Genomic DNA, 27,078 nt, shown 5'->3' on the forward strand with positions numbered 1-27,078 from the left:
GCTATTCAGCCCTGGCCGGTTTGGCTCAGCGGTTAGAGCGTCGGCCTGCGGTCCGGAGAGACCCGGGTTCGGTTCCCGCTAAGGGCATGTACCTCGGTTGCAGTTTGTCCCCGGCCCTGGTTGGTCGTGCGGGTGGCAGCCACTCGATGTGTCCCTTTCACATCGATGTTTCCCTCTCTCTCTCTTCCTCTCTCTCCCTCCCACTCTGTCTGTACAAAAAATGGAAAAATGTCCTCGGATGAGGATTAAAAAAAAATTAAAAAAAAAAAAAAAAAAAAGATAATGCTATTCAGATATGAGATGCTTGAAGATCACCATCCAAGTTTCACTGAATGATCTACCATATGACAGAACACACTACTAGTAACAAGAAGGAATAGACTACGGACACAACAACGTGGATCAATCTCGAAAATGTGTGGAGCAGAAGAAGGCAGAGTACATACTGTAGTATTCCACGTATCTGAATTCCAGAAAAGATGTATCTCATCAACAGTAACAAAAAGCAGATCTGTGGTTGCCTACAGCTGAGGGTAGAGAAATAGATTGTGGAAAATGGGATTAAGAGAACATTTTGGGGTGATGAAAATATTCTCTATTTTGATTGAGGTGATAGTTACATAGCGGGTATAAGTTGGTAAAAACTCAGTCAAATGAACACTTAAAAAAGATGCATTTTATTTTATGTAAACAGCACCTCAATAAATTTCATTTACAGAAAAACAAATGACAGTATATTTTTAAGAGTTCATTTACAAACAAAAAATGACAATTTTTAATTAACAAAACACAAATACCTTATTCTTAAAAAATTAGTGTATAATGAATGAAGCTAAAGTTCCCTTTGACCTGCCTCCCAGTCCTTGCTGCCACCGAATCTCTCCCATTTCTACTGTCTCCCCAAATAATCACCGTTGTGAGTTTGGTATGGGTTCTTTTGCACCTTTAAAAATATATTTACATATGTCTATAGCCACTGAAAACATACAGCATTGTTTTGTAGAAAGATTTACTGGTACATTATCTTTCTGCAACTTGCAGTTGTCGCTTAACATTATGCTTCTGAGATCTATCCCTGTTAACATATAACATTTACTTCTTTTAAATCCAATATAAATACTCTATTAAATGACTATAGTGCATTTTATTTAGCCAGGCCTTCCCACTCCTGGCAGATATTTAGGTTCTTTTTTCCTATTACAACTCACCAGTGTTGTGGTGAATAGTAGTTACCACAGGGGTGGCCATAGGGATGGCAGACGGGTGTTCTGTAAGTTTTAATTTTTTAAAATGAGAATACATATGTGTTATTATTTATATAATTTAAGTACGGATTTTAAAGAATTTTCTGATGCATAAATTATCAAAAAAAATCAGTAATAGGAAGCAATCATCTATTAAAATATATGGAAAACAAAATTATAAGGCATAACAGTGTACTCATGGTTTGAAACATTAGCACTTAAAAGTAATGATTTGAGCACTGAACAGGTCACATAAACACACTCTCCTACTCAAAGCAATTGTAGTAAAAATATCAGCATACTGGTTATCATGACATCAGCATAATTAATACATGCATGGATACTTCATTTACACTTTTTGCTTTCTTCTTTTATGACTATGATGTCTTTCTCCATCCCTGAAATGAAAGGGGTGAAAAAAACTATCATAAATGATGGAAATTTTAATAAAAGAGCTTTAAAATAATAATTCATCAATAATATACTGACATCAGATATAAACCAGAACAAATTAAAATACACATCTGAAACTGAAAAGTGATTTTTTAAAGAGTAAATATGGAAACTGCATCATTAAATCTAAGGGACAAACCAAGAGGGGGATAAACAAAATGGATTTTTAAAAAATTGCACTTTGGAGTTCCACTTTAAAATTAATTGAATATACACCCATAGTTGATGACCACAGATTTCATTTCTAGTAGAATACCAGTCTTAGAAGAAATTCAGAAACTATCTCATGTCTTTATCCTGGATCCTATCTCAACGTCCCACAATTCATTCTATCTCAGGGAGACTATCGAAGATTCGCCTACTGAGAAATATTTCCTGCTAATATTCAGTTTATCCTTTCTAAAAGAAAAGTATTCATGTTTAGATTTTCAAGCTGTCTAATGTATTTAAGTCAATAGGGGCTGATGAGACAGGTCAAAATTTACTTCAGTGGAACAAGCACTAACAAACCAGGAAGAAGTTATGGAGCACGATTTCTGGTAGCTTATCAAGAGTTAATTTGTATAAAATTATTATAAAATATCATTCATTATATAAATCAAAAGAGATCGCTAAGCAAGTATCTCATTTTTATAAGAGAAGGACTAAATCCTAGCCAGCTTTAAACCTATGAACTGAATGACAGTAAGATGAGCAAAATTATTAAACCAATAAGCCTGGCTAATTCCTGATCACCAGTGGCCCTGGAGAGGTAAGACATCATTTGAGAGCCCTTGATTAGATAAGCACTGCACACATAATACTAAATAAGACATGGGCCTGCCCTCAAAGAGCTCACAGATTAGTAGAGAGAGTAATAGTTAAGTTCAATAAAAAGTATGTGCCAGCTACACAGGTAACAAAACAGAAAAGATCAGCTGTATTTGACTGAGTGAAAAAAGGCTTCATGGGAATGTCTAAGCTGGGTCTTAAAGGATAAGGAGTTTACCAAGCAGGCTTTAAAAAAATTTAGGCAGCAGAACACGATATGGCAAGGTATAGATGTAGCAGTGTGGACGAGGAGCAGTAGCAATTAGGGCTGGCTAAAGCATTAGCTATGCAAGTCATGGGTAATGGCAAAATACAAGGATAGGCAGGCAGATGCCCTGATCCTAGGGGTCTTGAGAGCCAGTCTAAGGAACGTGAATTTTGTCACTGAAGTTTTAAGAGGTAAAAAATTCACTCTGGAAGTAGGGTAGGAATGAATCCATAAGGAACAAGCTTTCTAGACAGGTAGAAGAATCAGGAGAACTACCATCATTTTCCAGATGGAGAGCAATAATGACAGAGGAAGAGAAGGTGTATATGAGTTATCTTCAGGTAGAATGAACAGCAATAAAGACTAGATGGTAAGGAATGAAAAGGGAATATCTAACATGACTCTTTGATTTCTGGCTCAGACAAACAAATGATAATCATCCCTTAACCAGATAGGAAATGCCGGGGAAGGAGGAACAGACTGAGAAAAAGGTAAGTTCAGTTATAGCCCCGCTGAACTTGAGATCTAGGCAGATGCCCAGCAAACAGCTGAAATAATAGGAACAGATCTCAATTGTTTTAAATTTATTATTTTAGTATTAGTTTATATCTCTCAGCTATTAAAATTTTATCAGGGATATTAACCAGAAAAAAACTGACTGGTATTAAAGCTTGGATCTTCTCTCTGACACTATACACCCCTATACCCGAGGAATTAGCAAAGAATGAACAAAAAAAGAGAAGGAGAGTTGAAGGGAGGAAGGAAGGAGCAGAAAAAAAGCAAACACCTTTTAACACAGTTAACTTTCTACCTAGATGTTACTTTCATAAGCCCTTGTTAGAAGTAATAAAACAGGGAAATCTATATCCAATCAGGCATAGAGAGAACTGTGTCGCCACAGCTGTTGTTTCTTGATCTGAAACAGGACGAATGTTAAGAATTTTCATTAATTATTTACTTTTCTTACCATAATTTACTTACAATCTATTTTTTCAACATGGTTTACAACAGAAGAAACTGTCTATTTTTAAAGGTAAACAATCCACTGTTGGATGATACAGTGCTAGACTTACCTCTCCTTCCTTCTTCTTGAGTCCCAGTTTTTATCTTTATCTTTATTTCTTTTTCGTTTGTGTGGGCTCCTACTCCGATCCCTTCTATGTCGTGAACATTCAGCATCCAAATAGCTTCCACCAGACTGCCGTGAATCTACGGAAGCGGATCGCCTTTCTTCACTCCTAAAACACAGAAAGGAACATTACTCAGTTAGCTTTAACCACTGGCTTCAGAATGGATCAGACTAAAGTCCAATATTCTGTATCAGACCAATGATACAGTATATCTAAATAAATATGTGTAATCTTATATTTTACATACGAAGGCAATCAAAGAAATATAGTTTTTATAACATGTTTTACAACTCTGGTATAATAACCCTGAGCAATGACAAGGAACAATAAGCATTCTGATGAATTCTAGTGTGCTACAATGGCCTTGAAAATGTTAAAATTTAGTTAAGCAATTATAGGTAAAGGTTTAAAAAGAGAACATTTTCACCAATAAATACAATGACATACTTTTCAGCACCATCCTCTGCTTTTTCCTGCTCTTCTTGCCAGTGATGACTGAGTTCTTCCATGTGTACATTTATCACATCCCGAATCACCTTAGGAGAGTTAAGTACAGAATTTCAGAAAGCTGTTAAAAAAAATTAAGACGATAATGCTTAAAAAAAAAAAAAAAAATCACTGCTGACAATCAATACCTATTAAAAGCTACAATACAATGGACTGTGAGATGTGTGCAATTTAGGGAACATTAAAAAGGCAACAGTCAAACTGGAGTATGAATGGTATATAAAAATACATCATTGTTAAATTTGCTAAAGTTGATCATGACACTATGATTATGTAAGAAAATATCTCTATTCTTAGGGAACAGTATTTAGGGATCAAGCATCATGATGTAGGTAACCCTTAAAAGTTGAGGAAAAAACCTAATGTACAAATAGTGACAGAGACAGCAAAAAATGTAACAGTCAAGAGAGTACAAAAGACAAGCAAATGGAGCAAAACATTAACAATTGGTAATCTGTATAAGGGACACAGGAGTTTTATACTATTTTCAGTTTTGAAATTTATTTGTATGTTCGAGATAATTTACAAATAAAACTTTTTTTAAAACCTCAAGACGTCAGACAAAACATGAAACATTATAGTCACTTCACAGATACTTTCCTAGTGGGATTACAGATCACTTACCTAAGAACCATTAAAATTTTTTTTCCTTCCTATTTATCTTAGGGCATCAAGCACAGGCTGGTCACCATTTAGGTGAAATTTACATAGAAGGGTACAGTTGGTTCCCGCATGCCTAATTAGGAAAGTTTTAAGAAAGGTACAGGAAACAAGGGGCAATCTCGGAGATACACACTACGGTTCAGGTCTGACTGATTTGCTCCCCACTTCAAAGAAATTTTCAACAGCTCCTAAAGTAAAAATAGAACAAGTCCAAACTCTGATTGAGCCTTTGAAGCCTTCCACGATTTTACCATACCACATAGTCAATGCCAGCCTTAGCTCCTAGTGGATACTTCTTGAAAACCCCTAAGTTCTAGCCACCCTGGATCATTGAAGTGTCTCTGGAAAACTCCTATACGTTCATTTATTTTTAGGAACACTAGTCCTTCCACCTGGAAAATCCTTATACTCCATTTCCCCTCCTGCAGTATATTCTTTTGTGGAAAGCCTAAAACAGTCAAGGTTGACCTCAGGGAGTGACATGAGTCACACATACCTGAATTCCAGCTCTAGCATTTCCTCTGTGACTCCCTGACTGGCAGCTCTCTGTGAGCTCTGTGAAGCCAAATGTTACTAGACACGGTTTCCACAGAGCGCCACATAGAAAGACACACAGACACTTATTTACCCCTCTCTGCTTCTCCCATCTCTCAAATACTGTTTTCTCTATGAAGCCTATACCAAGCTTCCCTTTTAAAAACCGATCCCTCCTCCCACACTTTGATCTCACCTCATTTTAGCAGTTACACAATCTGTATTTTGAAAGGTATTTTTTACCTGTTAAACTGTAATAAACTCCCTAAGAGTGTCTGTGTGCATTTATCTTTACATACCCCACAACAGTATGTTATGCATAATAACTGCACTATATAATACATTGTTACTGAAATTAATCAAAGTTCATGTTCTAGTTCAGAGCAAACAAAAATTATGTAAGTTATAAATGAAGCCAGGAATGGATAAAATGTTGAAAAAGCCCTGACCAGAGATAAATCACTAAAAGAACTGTAAACACTGAAGTATTTCCAGATGAAAGATATTTGGGATCTGTTCGCAAAATTAATAAGCAACAGGGCAGAGGAGATAGGTAGTAAATGGGGGTATAAATAAATAAGATCATATGTTGATAACTGTTGTAGCTGGGTGACGGTACATAAGGGTTCATTAAACTGTGCCATCCACTTTAATGTATGTTTGAATATTTCCATAATAAAAAGTTAACCATTAAATTGTACAAAAACACTAGCAGTAACACAAACTTGATCACAAAGTTGACTAGAAAAGAAACAAAGGATGTACAATCAAGTATTTCAGGGACTGTAAGAATCACCAAGGTAGTATAACATGGTCCCAGATCTCTACTGGGAGAGATAAGTCTAAGCACGTATGTACTTTAATTGCAAAAAGAATAGGATAAAATTAAGTGCTACGCTGTGTGGTGCAAGTGCAGTAAGCCAAGAGATGGTTCAGTTAACTAGCACCTCATGGAAACAGTGGATATAAAGATTTAAAACAGTGAAGATTCTGGTTCAAGACAAAGGCATAGGAAGACCTGGAACTCATCTCCTCCCACAGATACAACAAACTTATAGCTACATGTGCAATAACATTCCCCTGAAAAGGACCTGAGAGCTAGAGGAAACAGCACCTCCACAGCAAAGATAAGAGAGATGCATCGAGATGGGTAGGAGAGGCAAAGACACAGCCTTTCCCGTGTCTAAGTTCCCACCCCAAGCATGGTGACCTACCTACAATCAGAAGGAATCCAAAAAAAAAATGGAACTCTCCCTCGAAGAGTGAAGGGACTATGCCCCACATTAGTCACCCCAACTCGTGAATCTGGCACGGAAGAAATGAGCCCCCACAAATGTCTGATTTTGAAAAGCAATGGGGATTAGCCCTGGCCGGTTTGGCTCAGCGGTTAGAGCATCGGCCTGCGGTCCAGAGAGACCTGGGTTCGGTTCCCGCTAAGGGCATGTACCTCGGTTGCAGTTTGTCCCCGGCCCTGGTTGGTCGTGCGGGTGGCAGCCACTCAATGTGTCCCTTTCACATCGATGTTTCTCTCTCTCTCTCCCTCCTGCTCTATCTGAACAAAGAATGAAAAAGTGTCCTCGGGTGAGGATAAAAAAAAAAAAAGAAAAGCAATGGGGATTAAGTCCAAGAGAAACACAGAACTGTAAGAAATGGAGAATCTATTCTTAAAGGGCTCATGTGCAAGACCCATTCACTCTGAGATCCAGTGTAAAAGCAAAACTCTAAAAAATCCTAGACCATAAGGGAGACCCATTTACTAAACTTAAATAGACTGCCAGAACCTGTTAAGACTTAACCCAGGGTCAGAAGTGCTGGCACCATTTTTGCAACCTCATTCTAATTTGCTGGTAACAGAAGTGATATATGCCATTTTTTATTTTTGGTACCCCTCCTCTAGCCTGCAACACTGGTAGAGTGATCTTCCCACCCCATGGCACTACCAGGCCAGGTAAGCACCTGTACCTTGCCCACCCCAAGCAGCAGCCACACTACAACCAGGCCAAACAAGCACCCTGCAACCCAACCATCTCACAGTGCAGCTGGCCCTGCCACAGGACCTGGGTAAGCACAGCTCACACAGCGGATGCACCTTGAGCGCCTAGCTCTGGTAGCAAGAGGAGATTGTGCCTCTGGACCCCACAGATCATCTCCTACACCAGGTCACTCCTTCAGGACTATTTTGCCTAATATATATGGACAAACACAGGGAGTCAGGCAAAATGAGCAAACAAATATGTTTCAAACTAATGAACAAAACAAACCCAGAAAAATACCTTAATTAAACAGAGATAAGCAATCTACCTGATAAAGAGTTCAAAGTGATAGTCATAAAACTGCTCACTGAACTATGGATTAAATAGTAAGATGGAAAATATAAAAAACTACAAAGAAAAGCTATAACTAAACTGGACAATACACTGGAGGGGTTCAACATCAAATTGGATGAAGTAGCCCTGGCCAATTTGGCTCAGCGGTTAGAGCATCGGCCTATGGACCAGAGAGTCCTGGGTTTGGTTCCTGCTAAGGGTATGTACCTCAGTTGCAGTTTGTCCCCTGCCCTGGTTGGGGTCATGTGGGTGGCAACCAGTTGATGTGTCTCGCTCACGTCAATATTTCTCTCCACCCCTCCCCTTCCTGCTCTGTCTGAAGATAATTGCAAAAATATCCTCAGGTGAGGATAAAAAAAAATGGATGAAGTAGAAGTAAAAATTAGTGAGTAAGAAAATAATGTAACACATAGACAGAACAGCAAAGTGAAAAAAAGAATTTAAAAAACTGAAGACACCTTAAGAAACCTCTGGGACAACATCAAGTAGAGTAATATTCATATTATAAGGGTGAAGAGAAAGGAGAAGAGAAAGGGCCAGAAAAGTTATTTAAAGAAAAAAGGGCAAACAATTTCCCTCATCTCAGGAAACAGACATGCAAGTCCAGGAAGCACAGAGAGTTACAAATATAATGAACCCAAAAAGAACCACACCAAAACACATTATAATTAAAATGGTAATGTTAAGGATTAAGAGAGACTCATAAGAGCATCAAAGGATAAACAATTTATAACATATAAGGCAAACCCCATAAGGCTATCAGCAAATTTTTCATCAAAAATATTATAGGCCAAAAGGGAGAGGAATAATATATTCAAAGTGCTGAAAGAAAAAACTTCCAATCAAGAATTCTCTACTCAGAGAGGCTGACATTAACATTTGAAGGAGAGATAAAGTTTCCCAGATAAGCAAAAGCTTAAAGAGTTCATCACCACTAAACCAACCTTACAAGAAATGTTAAAGAAACTTTTCTAAGCTAAAAAAAAAGACACTAATAAGAAAACATCCATAAATAAAAATATCACTTGAAAAGGTAAATATATAGTAAAGGTAGCAGATCAATCATGTCCCTTTCACGTTGATGTTTCTCTCTTTCTTCCTCTCTCTCCCTCCCACTCTATCTGAACAAAAGTGGAAAAATGTCCTCAGGTGAGGATTAAAAAAAAAAAAATCATGTATAAGGAAAATATCAAGGTTAAAAGATAAAACAAGTAAAAGCAACTACAATTATAATAAATAATTAAGGAAAACATATAAAGATATAAAATGTGCCATCAAAAACACAAAACGTGGTGCCGGGCTGGTGTGGCTCAGTGGTTGAGCACTGACCCATTCACCAAAAGGTCACTAGTTCAATTCCCAGTCAGGGCACATGCCCAGGTTGTGGGCCCAATCCTCAGTTGGGGCGTGCAAGAGGCAGCCAATTGATGTTCTCTCTCATTGATGTTTCTGTCTCTCATTCCCTTTCCCTTCCGCTCTCCCTCAAATCAATAAAGAAAAAAAATTTAAAAAAAAGACATGGGCGGGGGAGTAAAAATGTAAAGCTTTGGAATGTGTTCAAATTTAAGTTGCTATTAACTTAAAAGAGACTATTGTATACATAGGATGTCCAAAGTGATCCTCAGGGTAACCACAAAGAAAAAAAAACAAAAACAACCATAATAAACACATACAAAAGAAAATGAGAAAGGACTCTAAACATAACACTAAAGAAAGCCAGAAAGGAACAAAGAAGAAATATAAAAACAACCAGAAAACAATGAACAAACTGGCAATAAGTACATTCTTATCAATAATTATTTTAAATGTAAATGGACTAAATTCAGCACTCAAAAGACAAAAGAGTGGATGAATGGATAAAACAAGACCCATCTAGCCCAGCCGGTGTGGCTCAGTGGATTGAGCATCATCCCATGGACTGAGAGGTCCTGAGTCAATTCCTGGTCAGGGCACATGCCCGAGTTGCAGGCTCAATCCCCAGTGGGGGGCATGCAGGAGGCAGCCAATTGATGTTTCTCTCTCACACTGATGCTTCTATCTCTCTCTCCCTCCCTTTCTCTCTCAAAAAAATCAATAAACACATATTTTTAAAAGATTAAAAAAAAAGAATCTATATGCTGCCTGTAAGAGACTCACTTCAGAAGTAAGGTTACACACAAACTGAATGTGAAAGGATGGAAAAAAACATTTCATGCAAATAGAAACAAAAAGAAAGTGGGTGCCCAGTGGGTGTGGCTCAGTGGTTGAAAGTCGACCCTTGCACCAAGAGGTCACTGGTTACTGGTCAGGGCACATGCCCAGGTTGTGGGCCCGATCCTCAGTGGGGGACATGCAGGAGGCAGCCAATCAATGTTCTCTCTCATCGATGTTTGTATTTCTCTCTCCCTCTCCCTCCCTCTCTCTAAAAATCAATAAAAAAAAATAAAAATAAACCTGAATGTCTTACCTACACAATTTTCCTTTAGGAGTTACCACATTAAAAAAAAAAAAAAGAAAGTTGGTGTTGCTATACACAAACAAACAAAGAATATAATAAGATAAAGAAGAACACTATATGATAAAGGGTTCACTCCAGCAAGAAGATATATATGAACCCAATATAAGAACACGAAAATACACAAAGCAAATATTAAAGGACCTAAAGGGAGAAATTGAAAGCAATACAATAATGGTAGGAGACTTTAGCACTCTACTTATAGCACTGGATAGATCATGTATCTAAACAAAAAGTAATACGCAGTAAAAAAATATCGGCCTCAAATGACACATTAGATCAGACAGATACAATAGATATATTCAGAACATTCCATCCAAAACCAGAATACACATTCTTCTCAAGTGAACATAACATTCTCCAGGATAGATCACATTAGGCCACAAAAAAGTTTCAATAAATTCAAGACTGAAATCATATCAAGTATCTTTTGTGATCACAATGGTATGAAACTCAGAAATCAATTACAAACCCTGGCCAGTTTGGCTCAGCAGTTGAGTGTCGGCCTGTGGACCAGAGAGTCCCAGGGTTCAGTTCCCGCTAGGGGCACATACCACAAAAAAAGAAAAAGAAAAAAGTAGCAAAGCCCTGGTCGGTTTGGCTCAGCGGTTAGAGCATCAGCCTGCAGTCCAGAGAAATCAGTTACAGGCCCTGGCCATTGTGGGCCAGTGTTGCTCAGTGGTTAGATACCAGGTCAATGGGATGTACCTGGTTTGCAGGTTTGATCCCTAACCCTGATCGGGCACGTGCAGGAGGCAACCAATCGATATATCTCTCTCACATCAATGTTTCTTTCTTTCACTCTCTTTCTCTGCCTCCCCAATTCCCTCCCTCCCTTCTGCTCTCTAAAAATCAATGGAAAAAATATCCTATTTGTGACACCATAGATGGAACTTAAGGGTATAACGTAAGTGAAATAAGTCAGGAAGAGAAAGACAAATACCACATGATTTCACTCACATGTGAAATCTTTCAAACACCAAAAACAAACGAACCAAAAAACCAAAAACTCATAGACACACAAAACATACTGGTGGTTGCCGACGGGAAGAGGTTTGGGTGGTGAATAAAAGGAGAAAAGTGGTCAACTGTATGGTGGTGATAGTAACTAGACTTTTGGGAAAGATCACTTTGTAATGTCTATAGATGTCAAATTATAATGTTGTATACTTGGAACTTATATAATAGAAAAAAAAATTCAAACAGCGAAACAGCATTTCCAGCGAGAAAACAATGTGTATTAGGACATGGAGATATAAAGTTATGTAGATCAGACAGTTTAAAAAACATGTTTGACTACAGCAAAAGAAAATGCTTGGTAGAATAAGGCCAGATTGTGGAAGGTCTTTGAAATCATAGTGAAAAGTAAGAAATAATGTGGAAACAATTAGGGATTCAATGTGGAAATTATTTAGATTCTGGGCAAAGTAATTCATGTACCAAAAAATTCATCAAGTCTACCTAGCTACTAAATTGACACCTGAAAATAAATCTAGATAGACATCACGAGATTATGTAATTATATAATTTTATAATATACTTTATGTAATTATACAAATTATAAATAATTTATACCAAGACATTTCTTAAGCCCAAATATTTAGCAGAGTACATAAAAACACTAAAATTTCCATCAGAAAAACATAGCTATTTATTGAGCAATTTGTGTCCATGTGAGTAATCTAAATCAATTCTTGTAACAGCCCTGCAAAGTCTGTACTGTGACAAAATTTTAAAAACTGATTCTTAAAAAGCTCAAATAACTTGCCCAAAGTCAAACAGCAATGATAAACAGCAGAATGCAAACTTATACCCACGTATGTTTAAAGCCAAAATCCTTTTACCACTTTCTCAAAAGTGTAGGTATTTTATAAAGATTGTACAGCCTCTTTATAGAAGCTTTTTGTACCCAGAAAAGCCTTTGTCTGGTAAGGGGTGGGTATGACCAGCTTTAAGATAACTTCTTTTCAGAAAACCTCCAAGGAACTATGGAAATCCATAGAACAGACTTAGAAAATGTCTGTTCTCAACAAAGCTCTACAAGATTATATAAAAGTTACCTCAGTATATGACTTCTTGGTTATGTGAACATTCTTAGCTCTATAGGACTGACGTCTCCTTTTATAATCCCTCACTTCTGCCAGGATTTCAAGGTAAGATTTTGGACTTTTTCGACTATTATCTAATAAAAGAATAAAATAAAATTTTTATATCCTTAGAAACTTTTAAATTCTTATAAATTAGCAAGACGAAACACCACAATCATATTTCAACACGCTTCACTGTAGCACACAAAAATATTCTTAAAATTCTACATTATATAAATGGGCGAAGTTCTATACCATTCCTTTTCTCTAGCCATCAGCTGAACATAAGGTGTTTAGATACATAGATTAAAGCAACAGCACAGCTGTAATTCTTACAGAAGGAAGCTATGCTTAATGTAAAAATCAGAGAGCAAAATTTCATTGCTGAGTAAACATCTTTTACATGTGAATAACAGATGACACAAAACCATCCTATTCCTACTCCAAGTGGCCTTAATAACAAATCATCTTAATAACATTCAAAGAATGAAATGACAAGAAATATAAAACTATGATATTCATCTCAAACCTTGATTGACTTTTGCAGCCAAGTCTACAAAGAGATCACTGTCATTTTCGATAATTTGAGAATCAGAGCGCTTTTTCTTTGTCTCCTCAATTACAAAATCATAGAGGGCAAGACGATCAGCTTGGGTCAGATCACAAACAAATCGTTTGTGATTCAGAGGAACTTCAACAGGTAATGAAGAATAAATTCCTAAAGTAAAAATAAAACCACAAGAATAAACAATCCATGAAGCATTATGGATTTAAGATCTACTACTTATCTATAAACATGCTCTATATTAATGCAGTATTAACACAATTTTTTTCATAGTAATCCCTAAATTACAAAATATCTATGTGACAAATGATAAGCTCCATCCTGAATGCTACATTCACATAAAGGATATATTGTAGATATTCGCTCTTCTCTCCAACAATGTTAAGACAGATCCCATGAAGGCAGGCAGTAATTATCATAAGACAATGCTCATAAGAAAACCTTTTGAGTAACAATTTTAAAAAGGCTCCCATATTATAAAAGTAGATATTAACTTCCTTTCTGTTTATATGCTTTTTCCCATAAAAGCTTGGGGAGAGGGGGTACTTTTAATAGGTAATACACATTATAGTTGTTTTGAAAATAAATTATGGAAATATGAAAAATGTGTTTAAAATGTCCTTTTTACATGAAACATCAAGCTAGCTGTTCCATATTCAAAATATATTCCATTTGTGCAATGACTCAGAGCTAGGGACCAAAAACCAATGACGCAGCAGAAACCCCACACTTCCTCAGACCAGAGAGAGACAGATTACACTGAGAGTAAACTTGTTTTAATTTTCTGAAGAGGAAGCATATTGGCTTAACCAAGTTAATTGAGAAAAGTTAACAGCATTGCCCCCACAACAGTTACAGAACTTACTAAAATCTGCTCATTAATGAAAAAAAGTAAATACAATACCTTGATATGATGTATTAAACATTGAAGAAAATTTTTGTTTTGAGATTCAAATTTTCTCAAAGAAATAAAAAATTATTGTAACTGTAAATAAAGCAATTTAAAACGATAGTCCTGGACCTCATTATTCACTAATGCAAATATGAGCTATTAAATAAATCCTTATAAATGTTTGCTAGGTTACCCTACAGTAATAACTCTGGTTCATAGAACACTGTAAAATCAGTAGCTCTTCCCAGATAATTATATTTGATATTAGCTTTGTTGATTTTCCTAAGACGTAAAAAACAAACAAATAAAAGCATACTATGAACTAAGCATTGCAACACACACACACACACAAAAATTACATTTGTCTACATATTAAGAGGATACTGAATCTGAGTCTGTGGTTTAACAGCTATAAATAACAATACATGGCCATTTGTACATTTGAATTAGTGGGGAACAAAGGCAATCAATTTTACTCCACTTCTGATAGACACCAGGAAAAGCCTTTCTGTGCAACCAGATGTTGAAACATTTAATTTTATAATATAAAAATGAGTTAGCTTTAATAAACCTAATTCCTTTGAATACAGGCTATAAAAGTCTGGTGGAAAAATGAGAAAAAGATTAGAAAACACTGATGTTCAGTCACACGCCACTTAATGAGGGGGACATGTTATAAGAAATGCATTGTTAAGCGATTTCGTCATTGTGGGACTATCACAGAGCGCACTTTCACCTACTGAGATGGTATAGCCTACTACATACCTATGCTTTGTGGTATAGCCTGTTGCTCCTAGGCTACAGGCCTGCACAGTATGTTGTTACTATACTAAATAAGGCAGGCAATTGTAACTCGATGGTAAGTATTTGTGTATCTCAATATAGTTAAACCTTTTAAAAGTACAGTAAAAATACTGTATAAAAGATTAACTGTGTATGGGGGCGTGTGGTTTGGGGGGGGCACCATGGGAGAGAGAATAGACATCAGGAGGAGGGAGGAAGGAAGGGAGGAAGAGAAGAGAAGGGGAGAGAAAGGGAGAGCAGAAGCAGAGATCGAAAAAGACACAGATAAAGCGTGAGATGTGAATAAAAGGGGTGAGAGAGAGAGACAGGGTAGAAATGGGACTGGGAGGAAAGAGAGACAAAGAGAAAGAGGGAAGGGAAGTGAGTTTGTGTGCTGCAGTGTGTGTGCATGTGTGTACTGGGGTAGGCATGATGGGTGGGGCAGGGAGCTCCTGGACTCCCCCTCCACCCCAGCCTGCTCCCCTCACTCCTTCACCAACTCCAGGCCCCAGCCAGGGACAGGGTGCAGGGCAGGTAGGCAATGTGCTGAGCCTCCTTGTCTATTTAAACCACCAAGAGCTAGGAGTAAATTCAGCATCCTAGTCAGGACCAGCCTTTTCTTTCAACATCACAAACTTCTGCTTATAATCCATCATGATCTTATGGACCACCCTGGTATCTGCAGTTTGCTGCATACCAAAATGTCATTATGCAGTGTGTGACTGGGTTATAAGCAAGCTCCACATAAATCTTTGCTTATAACCCATTATGATCTTATGGACTACCATCGTATATGCAGTTTGCTGCATACCAAAATGTCATTATGCAGTGTGTGACTGGGTTATAAGCAAGCTCCACATAAAACTTTGCCTGTTGTTTTCAAACAAAGAAATATAATTTCCTTCTTGAAATATATTGGAGTTTTCTTTATTCATCTTAAATTTCTGAATGAAGATTGGTACTTAAATTCCTTGAAATTCAACTAAAATTCCAAATCAAGACTAATATTGTGACAGTGACTAAGATAAAGTTTAGAAATTTGAATGATACTTTTAAAAGGATATCATTTGCAAAAAGGATACTGCATATCTTTAAATAAGGAGTACATTCAGGTTCCTAATTCCTCTTTATACTCACCCCAATTACTGAAAAAGAAAAAGTACAGGAAAAGTTAAACAACAAACTGATCATTCAGAACATAGATATTTCTGACAAAAAAAAGGTAAACATACTTAAATAAGCTTACATTTCCATAAAATGTATATTTTCAAAGGCAAGTTTCTATGATTTAGAGGTACATCTCAATGTGCTGTAATCATACCAATTCTGTGATCTTCTACCTACTTTTTTGTACAGCAGATTTTAATTGTGATAAAACATAACATACAATTTACCATTTTAACTATCTTTAAATGTATATAGTTCATTGGCATTAGTATATTTGCACTGTTGCGCAACCATCACTTCTATCCATCTCCAGAACTTTTCATAACCCTGAATGACATTCTAATCCACTTTTTATAACTCTAATTCTCAATTCTTCCTTGTCAGTCACTTTTGCCATCATAGGGCATCTTAAATGTATGAGATACCATATTAAATATTAACTGTTTCTGAAGTACATATTTAGAATTTTAGAGAGAATCCACACCAACTCAATCTTTTAACTTTAGAGATAAAGAAATTATGGCCCACAGAAGCAAAATGACTTGCCAAAGTCTCACATGTGGTAGAAACAGCTTAGCTCTAGAACCACTATAATCCTGTCTCTTTAGGGTTCTTTAGCCATAGTACACTGCTCTTCATATCACAGCCATGACTCAAATACAGTTGACCCTTGAACAAAGCAATAGTTAGGGGTGCTGAGCCCCCTCTTCCCCATGCAGCTGAAAATCCTCACATAAGTTCACTCCTTAAAAACTACAGTCAGCCCTCAGTATCCGTGGGGTGTTGATTCCAGGAAACTTGCACAGATACCAAAATCTGTGGATGCTCAAGTCCCTTATATAAAATGGTATAGAACAATATATAGTCAGCCCTTTACAGCCCTCCAACTGTGGATCAAAATATTGTTTTGGACCCTGGCCTGTTTGGCTCAACAGGTGGAGCATCGGCCTGTGGACCAGAGTCTGGGTTCAGTTCCCGCTAGACGCACATACCAAAAAAAAAAAATAATAAAAAAAAAAAATACTGTTTTGGTATGCTCCTCAGATACCAAGCTTGTGAATATAGAGGGTCAACCGTATTTACTGAAAAGAATCCATGCATAAGTGGGCTTGTGCAATTCAAATCCATGTTGTTCAAGGGTCTACTGTATATGTCATAAAACTGAAGTATAGCAACCTGAATCTTTAATACTGAAATAAAAAGAAACCACTAAATATGATTGTTTATGACCGAAATTAATATCTTGGTTATAAAATTAACCAAAGTAATTATATCTAAAAATAAGTAAGCTGACCTAATGGTTATTTACGCTTTCACGAAGATTAATTGAGACCTAATAAGGCTGATAAAACAAAAACATAAATATAACCTCATCAAAAGAATTTATAATTTAGTGAATAACAAAAAAATGAATTATATGGGAAAATGTAAAATAGTTCATGTTAGTTATCTTCCTTCAAAGTAAATACGCCATAAAAAAGAAAGAGATTTTTGTACTGGAATAAAATGTCTAAGATATAAGTAAGCCACAAAAAATATTCTCTGTTGAGAAATTGCAGAACTCTTCACAAAATGGAAAATAGTTTTAAAAGGAGGGTTACAGATTATATAAAAATAGTTCTCAACAGTTAAATCTTAATTTAGACTAGTGCAAAAATTCAAAATAAAATAAAATTTCCTCTTAATTATGTACCGAAAGAAATATTCATTCAAAATTCAATGTCTAAATCTGCCTTATTACTGTTATATAAATAAAAACTCAGAATATTAGAAAATGTCCTAGAAAATTACATATATACACACATAAAATTCTCACCCATTTCACTATCTTATTGCTTTCTATATATTAATTTGCTTAGAAATTAAATTGCTTAGACAGTAACAGCTACCAATGATTAGTTAGGTCAAGTATTCTTTAGCTCTATTGCTCTAAACAACATCAGAAGATATTTATATTATAGGTAAGAAAGCAAAAAATCAGAAAAGATGCCATTTGTACAACGCGAAGCAACTAGTTTATTTCTTTAAAACAGGCCTACCCAAAGTAGAACACACAATGAACAGTATTAATAGTAACAATATGTACAGATTTGAAGTCTGTCATATTCTTCTACTTAATCATGATAGACATGGCAAATGACTAATATATTTGAGCAATTATCCAGAATCCACAAATATCACTAAATGTAGAGTTGCTAACAAAATGCAGAGTAACTTAATGCAGGGTTTGTGTCAAAATTCAGAACTTGGTCCTTGATCTATCTTTGCTATTGTCTAGCAAAGGAGTATTAATTCACTTGTGTGCCTCTACTTCTTCACCTACTATGGAGGGGGAAATTGCTCGTTCAATCTGTTACAAGTTTGTCGTGAAGAGTAATAAAATATATAGTGAGGCTTTGAAAAAAAGGTCTCTTTTAAAAGGACCTTTAAAACAAACACACCAGAACCTTATCATCTCTATCAGTCGGGGTTTTCCTTATCTGTAAAAAGCAGACACTAGATTAAATGATCTCTGAGTTCTCTTTAAACTCAGTAATCTATCTAACTAGGTAAGGTCAAATAAAGTCCTTTAATACTTAACCCCCCCTCCAAAAAAACCCAAAACCTACTTTTTAATTGGCTAACTAAACAGGGTAGAACCAATCATAGGGGCCAAAAAAAAGCTTGACTGCTATAGCTCAGTAATCTCATCAAGTAAGACGGAAAGTCGACTATCTTCCTCAAAGAGAAAAACCTGGAATTTAGCATAAAAGTACATAAAAATGAGAGCTTCAAAACAGGAAATACATGAAATGTGCTTCTGGCTGTTGTAAGGCACCAATGTAATGTAGATTAAGGGTAAGGGACTACCTCCTTCCAAAGCCACAGTGCAATTTAGGGAGAAATCAAGCCCAGATATTGGCTTAGAAAAATGGATTATAACTGTGAACTTCAACAAGGGAGAAAACAAATCATAACAATGGGCTGGTGAATATAATTCAGTTAGAAAGACGAGTGAAGAAAAAAAAAGATGTCTAAAGAAAGCTACCTTCGGAAGGTTCAAAAGACAACTCAAATCCTTATAAGAGGAGCCAGTCATGCTTAGGTTAGATGTTATAGCCAGGTCAAAAATCCATTACCTCTACTCATTAACTATATTTTTGATGGATAAAGTTTTCTTTCAATGTCCTAAAAGCTCACACTTAAAAATTCTAACCTAGGCCCTGGCTGGTTTTGCTCAGTGGTTAGAGCGTCAGCCCGCGGACCAGAGTCTCAGCTTTGGTTCTTGCTGGGGGCGCATACCTCAGTTGCAGTTTGTCCCCGGCCCCGTGGGGTTGTGTGGGTGGCAGCTAGTCGATGTGTCTCTCTCATATTGATGTTTCTCTCTCTCTTCCTCCCTCTCTCCTTCCCTCTCTATCTGAAGATAAATGCAAAAATGTCCTCGAGTGAGGATAAAAAACAAACAAAAGAAAAACAAAAAATTCTAACCTAGTCTCTGCTAACATAAGTCCCAGGCAGAAACTCTTTACCCAGATCCAAAGCTGGGTATAAGGAACCTAAAAACCCTCTGAATTTGTGTTTTATTCCAAGGGGCAGCTGTGGGGACTAATCTCTTTTAGCCTAAGCCTTTCCTTTTATACTGCATTTCTATATTCTTACATTTCACTGGGCTAATCCTCAAGAGAGAGGAAATCTCAGGCTAAAACAGTCTCACTAAATGGGATTTATTTACTAAATAATCATAGTTTTTAAAATTATCGACAAAGCAATCTCGTCTATTACGTAATTCCAAAGCATGAAGCCCTAGCAGTGTCCTAGTGAGACCTGTGTATTTAAGCAGAAAATATTTAACAAATGAAGTTGACACCAAGCACAGTAGTCTAATGTTAACTGTAAAACTTAACCTTTCCCAAGTAATTGTTCTCACAAAATTTTTAAAAAAAATTAGTAACATGTAAAAAAAAAAATTAGTAACATGTTTGTGGGAGAAAAACAATTTGACTCATTATTTAGCTCAAACTATGATGACACTTACTTTGATTATAACAATCACCATCTTTTCCAACTGCAGTTCTAGCTTGTTTAATTATCTGGAATTGTGAGTCTTTATCTGTCAAAAAAAAAAATCCATAAACACGATTAGATTATTAACTGGTTTCCAATCCAAGTTTTTTAGACACATGAACAAACCTTTAAGAATCTTAAGAGAGGCCCTGGCCAGTTTGGCTCAGCGGTTAGAGCGTGGGCCTGTGGTCCGGAGAGACCCGGGTTTGGTTCCCGCTAGGGGCACGTACTTCGGTTGCAGTTTGTCCCCGGCCCTGGTTGGTCGTGCGGGTGGCAGCCACTCGATGTGTCCCTTCACGTCGATGTTTCTCTCTCTCTCTCCCTTCCTCTCTCTCCCTCCCACTCTATCTGTACAAAAAATGGAAAAATATCCTCGGGTGAGGATAAAAAAAGAATCTTAAGAGAGGAAACACCCACATCGCTCCTAGGTAATCTGAATGGAGCTTTCAGATCTAGCTAGAACCCAGTAAGTAAAAAGAGTGCAAATGGTTCAGAAAACATTCTTGTCAGGCATACAGCAGCAGTCACTACAAATTTTAGCAACCAACAATATCTAACATTTCTTCAATCCCAGCTAAGTGTCAGGCACTATGCTAAGAGTGCTACATATATCATTTAATCCTCATAAGAGTGCTATTACATCATCTGCATTTTATAAAGAAATCTAGGCAACAAACTGATTAATTACCTTGCTGAAAGTCATAAATCTGTTAGTGACAAAACCAGAAGCTGAATCAGGGCCTCCTGATTTTAGAATCCAAGATTTCAACCTCTTAGAACACATTTCTTCAGTCCTATCTTCAAACTGTGTTGTGTGGCCAGAGTTTTGTTATAACCAAGAAAGGTGTCTGTCCTACTGTACAAAGCTTTGCAGAGTTTAAACTGACTATTAACATAGGCCTGGTCTCTAACTTTCAGATTACAAAAACTAGTTTCACTATATATTAATCAATACTACATTCTCTTAAGGTACAAAATGTCCTAAACTATAAGCATACTCATAAAATCCATTCTTTTGATAATCCAAAAATGAATTATCTATATATAGAGAGAGAGAGAGAGAGAGAGATTTTAAAATTATAATCTATTATTATTAATACTTACTCAAAGTGATTGAAGGTATCTTCACATTCTCATAGAAAAATTCAGAATTATACATTTTATCCTAAACAGTAAAAAGAAAAGCAAAAATCTCAGTGTTCTTAAGGATCATATGATTAACTATTTTAAGATTTGACATAAACCAACAACAGATTAGTATCATTTAAATATCTCTTACAATAATTTTTTATATTAGGCTAGTACCATTCTACACCACAAATGACTTTTGTCAGAAAACCTCACCCTATATCTTACACATATTGTGAATTTATTAATGCATGAATTATATGACACATACATAATAAATATACAATACCTCTTCTTCTTTGGTATAGCCCAGTTTTCTCAATCTACACGATACCATGTGCTTTGCTAAAGATGATTTAGGCATGTGATGATTGGAATCATAAGGACATATCACAACTTCATCCTATAAATATCAAACAGAATCAAAGAAAAATGATAATATTTAAAGATTTATTTATTTTCAAATATTAACAGTTCAGTTTTTTGTTTTTCTTTATTGATTTTAGAGAAAGGAAGGGAGAGGGAAAGAAACATTGATGAGAGAGAACATCGACTGGCTGCCTCCTGCACGCCCCCCGCTGGGGATCAGCCTGCAACCTGTGCATGTGCCCTGACTGGGAATCAAACTAACGACCTCTTGGTGCATGAGTCAGCAACCAACCACTGAGCCACACCAGCCGGACTATTTTAAAGATTTAAATAATTAGTCCTGGCTGGCTTGGCTCAGCGATTAGAGCGTCGGCCCGCAGACCAGAGTCCCAGGTTCGGTTCCCGCTAAGGGCACATACCTCGGTTGCGGTTGTGTGGGTGGCAGCCTGTCGATCTTTCTCTCTCTCTCTAACCGCCCCCTCCTGTTCTATCTGAAGAGAAATGCAAAAGTGTCCTTGGGTGAGGATTTTAAAAAAAAGATTTAAATAATTATACCATTAAATGTTTACTACTTTATTAAGTGGTACTATCCAGTTATGTCCTTTTGTGCAGGCCTCTCCCAACACCCTTTGAGTGTATATGCATGTTAACATTTTAAAAGCAGCCCTGGCTGGGTAGTTCCATACACCAAATGATGTCGGGTTAGATTTCCAGTCAGGGCACATACCTGGGTTTCGGGTTTGACCCCAGTCCTAGTTGCATACAGGAGGCAATCAATCGATGTTTTTCTCTCTCTCCCTCCCTCCCTCTCTAAAATCAAATATATCTCAGGTGAGGGAAATAAGTAAAATTTTATTTAAAACCCCCCACTTATTGCTTCTGCCTCCTCTCCACCCCATCAAAGCCCAACTCTGAAAGGCCCGTTCATATTCACTGCCTCAACAACCTCACTTACCAGAGAGTAGGTCACTAACAACCTTCTTGCTACTATAGCCAAAGCAAGTCACAGTCCTTATTGATATCTGAATGCTTTGAAGGTCACAATCCAACTGTCTATTTCTGTTATCCTGATACATTTTTCATGTTCCTTTTACTTCTCTGGCTCTTTCTACCTGGTCTCCTCTAAAGATGTCTTCCTTGTTCTACCTGTCCCCTATTTATTTATTTATTTATTTTCAGAGGGACTTTATACACCTGAGTTACACATATATTTCCTTTTATTTATTTTAATTCCCAATCCCCAACTTCCATCTCTTTGGCAACCATCAGCTTGTTCTCTGTATCTATGACTGTTTCTGTTTTGTTTATTCATTTGGTTTTCGTTTTTAGATTCCATATATAAGTGAAATAAGAGGGTATTTGTCTTTATCAGATTTCACTTAGCATAATTCCTTCATGGTCCATCCATGCTGTTGCAAATGGCAGGATTTCCTTCTTTTTACTGCTGAATAAATTCCATTGTGTATATGTATCACTACCTATCCCCCTTTAAATGGTGGTGTTTCATGTAGGTCTAACCAGTGGCCTTTGCCATTTGATATATACTTATTAGAAGAACTCATGGCTTCAATTTTCACTATATAGTGAAGACTCCCAAAATCTACAGCATTAGACCTTGTTTCTCTTAAGTACTTAACAATAACGACACTAAAAGTTCAACATGACCAAAAGTAAATTATATTCATGGTCTCCTGACCCCAAATCTGTTCATCTTGTGTTTTCCTATTTCAGTAAAGGTCCTACTTGCTCGAGCAGATAATTGCCTCTTCACCTACATCATCCACATCTAATCAATTACCTACCTATCCTTTTCACTCCTAAATAACTCTGAAATCTCTCCACATAATCCATTCCCACTACCACTTTCCCAATTCAGGATATCATGGATTACAACGGCCACTGCCTAACTACTCACTCTACTTCCAGTTTTGTTTTTAACTTTTTATAGAATTTATTGGGGTGATATTGGTTAATAAAATTATATAGATTTCAGGGCCCTGGCCAGGTAGCTCAATTGGTTGCAGCGGTTCTCAACCTGTGGGTCGCGACCCCTTTGGAGATCGAACGACCCTTTCATAGGGGTCGTCTAAGACATAACAGTAGCAAAATTACAGTTATGAAGTAGCAACAAAAATAATTTTATGGTTGGGGGTCACCACAACATGAGGAACTGTAATAAAGGGTTGCAGCATTAGGAAGGTGGAAAACCACTGGGTTAGAGTATTGTCCCGATATGCCAAGGTTGCAGGTTCGATCCCTGGTCAGGGAACATACAAGAATCAACCAATGGCCCTGGCCAGTTTGGCTCAGCGGTTAGAGCATCGGCCTGCGGTCCAGAGAGACCCGGGTTCGGTTCCCGCTAAGGGCACGTACCTCGGTTGCAGTTTGTCCCCGGCCCTGGTTGGTCGTGCGGGTGGCAGCCACTCGATGTGTCCCTTCATGTCGATGTTTCTCTCTCTCTCTCCCTTCCTCTCTCTCCCTCCCGCTCTATCTGTACAAAAAAATGGAAAAAATATCCTCAGGTGAGGATTGAAAAAAAAAAAGAATCAACCAATGAATGTATAAATAAGTGGAACAAAAAACCGATGTCTCTCTCTCCCTTCCTCTTTAAAATCAATAAATAAAGTTTTAAAAATGTATAGGTTTTACATGTACAATTCTATATATAATACATCATCTGTATACTGTATTGTGTGTTTACTACCACAAGTCAAGTCTCCTTCCATCACCAATTTATCCCCCCCCCAACCCACTTCTATCTCCCCACACCCCGCTCTGCTTCCAGTCTTGTCCATTCCATTCTCCACCTGTAGCTAGTTTGAATCCCAGGTCTGCCATTGACTGTATTAAATTAGTCAAGATACTTAGCCTTTCTTTGCTTCACTTTCCTCATCTATAAAATGGGTATAATAGTAGGACCCCTCTCACAAAGCTATTGTGAAGATTAAATAAGTTATACAAGAGTATATACATATAGCAATTCAAACAAGCCCTGGTACATAGCAAGTGTTCAATAAATGGAAGCAAGTATTATGTTATTAAAAGGTAGATGTTGCCTGGCTGGTTTGGCTCAGCTGTCAGAGCATCAGCTGTCAGACCAAAGAGTCTCAGGTTCAATTCTGGTCAAGGGCATATACGTTGGTTGCAGTTTATCCCCAGCCCTGGTTGAGTCATGTGGGAGGCAGCTAGTGGATGTGTCTTTCTTGCATCAATGTGTCGTTCTCCGCCCCCCCCCCCCCCCCATCTGATGACAAATGGAAAAATATCCTCAGGTGAGGATTTAAAAAAAAAAGGTAGATGTTAATTATGATACGCCCTGACTTAAAATGCTTCCATGTCTCCCATATTGCCTTCATTAAAAAATATGTATACAGATTCTTTAAAATAGCTGACACAGGACCCATAAGACCTTGCCCCTACCCACCATCATTCTCCTCCTTCTCCACATCCCAGGCCCTACCTGTTCTTAACTACAGGAGGTCCCTAATCTGGTCATGCCCTTGTCTCTGGACTTCTACATGTGCTCGGGGTGCTTGCTCTGTGCTTCGGCTAGCTAAGTCAGCTCACTTCTACTTACCAGCTTTGAATTCACTTCATCCAGAAGTCATTGCTGTCTCACACAGTCTACAGTAATTCCAACCCACCCTTCATAGCCTTTGTCACATTACAATGTAATGGCTGATTTGTCTGTGTTCCTTCATCACTACTACCAGACAGTAAGCTCCAGGAGGGCAGAAACTGGCTGTCGCTCACTTACCTTCAGTATTAAAACACACTAGCAGAAAAGTATACTCTGACTCACTACCTGGACTGCACCGAGTCTAGGAATTACAGATGTCACCTACCAAGATTTTTAAGCCTGTCATTCTCCTGGTTGTCAGATTCAGGGAATTTTACAAAACAGTTTTGGAGAGGCAGCATAGCAACAAAGCACATAGACTCTCGGGAGCCTGGGTTCAAATCCCAACTGCCATGTATTAGCAGTGTCCGTGGACAAATGACCACCTCTCGCGTTTGTTTTCTCTGTAAGTGTGGCTCCACAGTACCAACCTCAGGAGTAATGAGTACTCAATGAGGTAATATACACTGAGTGGCATGTACAAGGCGCTAACACAAGAAATCCACATTTACGACAATGCTGACTAAGCACTGGTAGGGAAAGGCTCGGCAGGCCCCACGCACTGAAACTCACAGCTTCAAACGTACCTCTAAACGAACATCGTGCTGTTAATACAATAAACATGAACAGTTTGTATATAAATCAAGTACACTTTAAATGCCTCTGGGCAATCGGTCACGTAATTTAAATCCGAGAGAAATTATTACAGCATGGTAAACCCAGAAAGAATTGAGAGATCATGAACTGTCCGTCCCACACGGGCGCCCTTTCCTTCCTGCCACGCCTTAAAAAAAATCAGAACTGGTCACTCGAATACACTCGCCTACGTTTTCCCAAAACAACTGTAACGTTCAGCAAGACTGCTCCCCGAAATAATTCCAGAGTCGGTGCTGTTCCAGGCGGTGTATAATTTTAAGGCAGATACATGCGAACTGAACGCGCAAGCTTTCCCGACGCGGATCGGTGCCACTGCGGCTTCCACGGGGCGGATGACAAAGCGAACGGCCGACACCCCCGCGGCGCACGGAGACCGCGGCTCCTGGCTCCTTTCCGAGCCAGCACCCTCGGCCGGCCGCCCTCCCCAGGGCACCTCGCGTTTCCGCAGCCGGAAGCTCCCCGCTCCCCGGCGGTGCGCCGCGCAGGAGGTGTCGGGCGCTCGGAGCCGCGTCCCGGGGACCCTCTGCGGCCCTGCACTCGGGCGGGGCTCCCACGCCCTTTCCCACGTGGATTCCTCCACCGCCAGGGAAGACGGCAGGTTCGGGGCCCCCAAAGGGACCCTGCAGCCCTCACCTCTGCCGCCTCCTCCTCCCCGGGCTCCAGCCGATCCAGGCTCCAGCCCAGGGAAGACGTCACCTCCTCCAGTGTCCGACAGCAGCTCTCCACGAACTCGGTCAGCTCCTCTCGCAGCCGCCGCCGCTCCTCCACCGGAGGAGGGTCGCCCTCCATGGCCGCACCCGGCCCGCCAAGGGGAAACTGTGGAACCGCTGGCGGCGCGCGCAGGCTTCTGGGAGCTGTGGGCGGGGTCACTCCGCCACGTGACTAGAACCGCCTATAGCGACGGGCCGTGAGACGGGCCGGAGCTGTTCTTTTGAGAGGTTTCCCCATCTCTTTCAAATATTGCTGCCTTAGTAAATGCCCCTGGATGCATTTGCTCCTCGCCTTCACTGAACGGCATGCCCACCCCCACATACTTAAAAGAGAAGAGTGCATCCGTCTAAAGGAAAGTTTGTAGAACAGAACAGTGAGCATTCGCATACCGTCCTCCCGCTCTTTACTGTTACGTTTGGCCACGTCTGCTTTCTCCCGCTCTACCTACCTTCCTTCACAGCCCCACACGCTATTTTTGCTGAATTATTTGAAAGTAAGTTGCAGATACTTCACCCCCAAATGTCTGTATGAATCTTTTAAGAATGAGGATATTTTGCCTACATAACCACAATAAGTGATCAAACCGAAGAAAATTAATCATTTCAAAATGTTTAATACACAGTTCATATTCAAATTTCCCATTGTTTCCCAAATTCCTTTTATAGCCATTTTATTTTTTCCAACTC

The 27,078-nt window shown here is 38.3% G+C and overlaps 1 protein-coding gene across 2 annotated transcripts; it reads right to left on the bottom strand.

Annotated features, from left to right (window-relative positions):
• Positions 1 to 802: 802 nt before the first annotated feature.
• Positions 803 to 26,500, bottom strand: SNRNP48 (small nuclear ribonucleoprotein U11/U12 subunit 48). 2 transcript variants are annotated; one of them, XM_036257329.1, is made up of 9 exons: positions 26,315 to 26,500; positions 21,326 to 21,439; positions 21,013 to 21,073; positions 19,880 to 19,954; positions 12,987 to 13,175; positions 12,431 to 12,552; positions 4,293 to 4,381; positions 3,789 to 3,953; positions 803 to 1,642 (listed from the first exon to the last, which is right to left on the bottom strand). In XM_036257329.1, exons 1-9 carry the CDS (start codon positions 26,468 to 26,470, stop codon positions 1,594 to 1,596), a joined length of 1,020 nt encoding a protein of 339 aa, XP_036113222.1. In that variant the 5' UTR covers positions 26,471 to 26,500; the 3' UTR covers positions 803 to 1,593. The 2 variants fall into 2 exon arrangements, with proteins under 2 accessions (XP_036113222.1, XP_036113223.1); XM_036257330.1 differs by lacking the exons at positions 803 to 1,642; positions 3,789 to 3,953; positions 4,293 to 4,381 and adding an exon at positions 4,884 to 5,203 and having other exon boundaries at positions 26,315 to 26,490.
• Positions 26,501 to 27,078: the final 578 nt, after the last annotated feature.

This window comes from Molossus molossus, unplaced genomic scaffold (assembly GCF_014108415.1).
Source record: "Molossus molossus isolate mMolMol1 unplaced genomic scaffold, mMolMol1.p scaffold_m16_p_12, whole genome shotgun sequence".
Classification (NCBI taxonomy): Eukaryota; Metazoa; Chordata; class Mammalia; order Chiroptera; family Molossidae; genus Molossus; species Molossus molossus.

Excerpts from the sequence above, each read along its gene's own strand:
- SNRNP48 (XM_036257329.1), bottom strand. The coding sequence starts at position 26,470 with ATGGAGGGCGACCCTCCTCCGGTGGAGGAGCGGCGGCGGCTGCGAGAG. Across the intron at positions 4,382-12,430 it reads CCAAGAAGTCATATACTGAG|GTGATTCGGGATGTGATAAA; the intron begins GTAACTTTTATA and ends AACTCTCCTAAG. Across the intron at positions 3,954-4,292 it reads GCAGAGGATGGTGCTGAAAA|GAGTGAAGAAAGGCGATCCG; the intron begins GTATGTCATTGT and ends TCTGTGTTTTAG.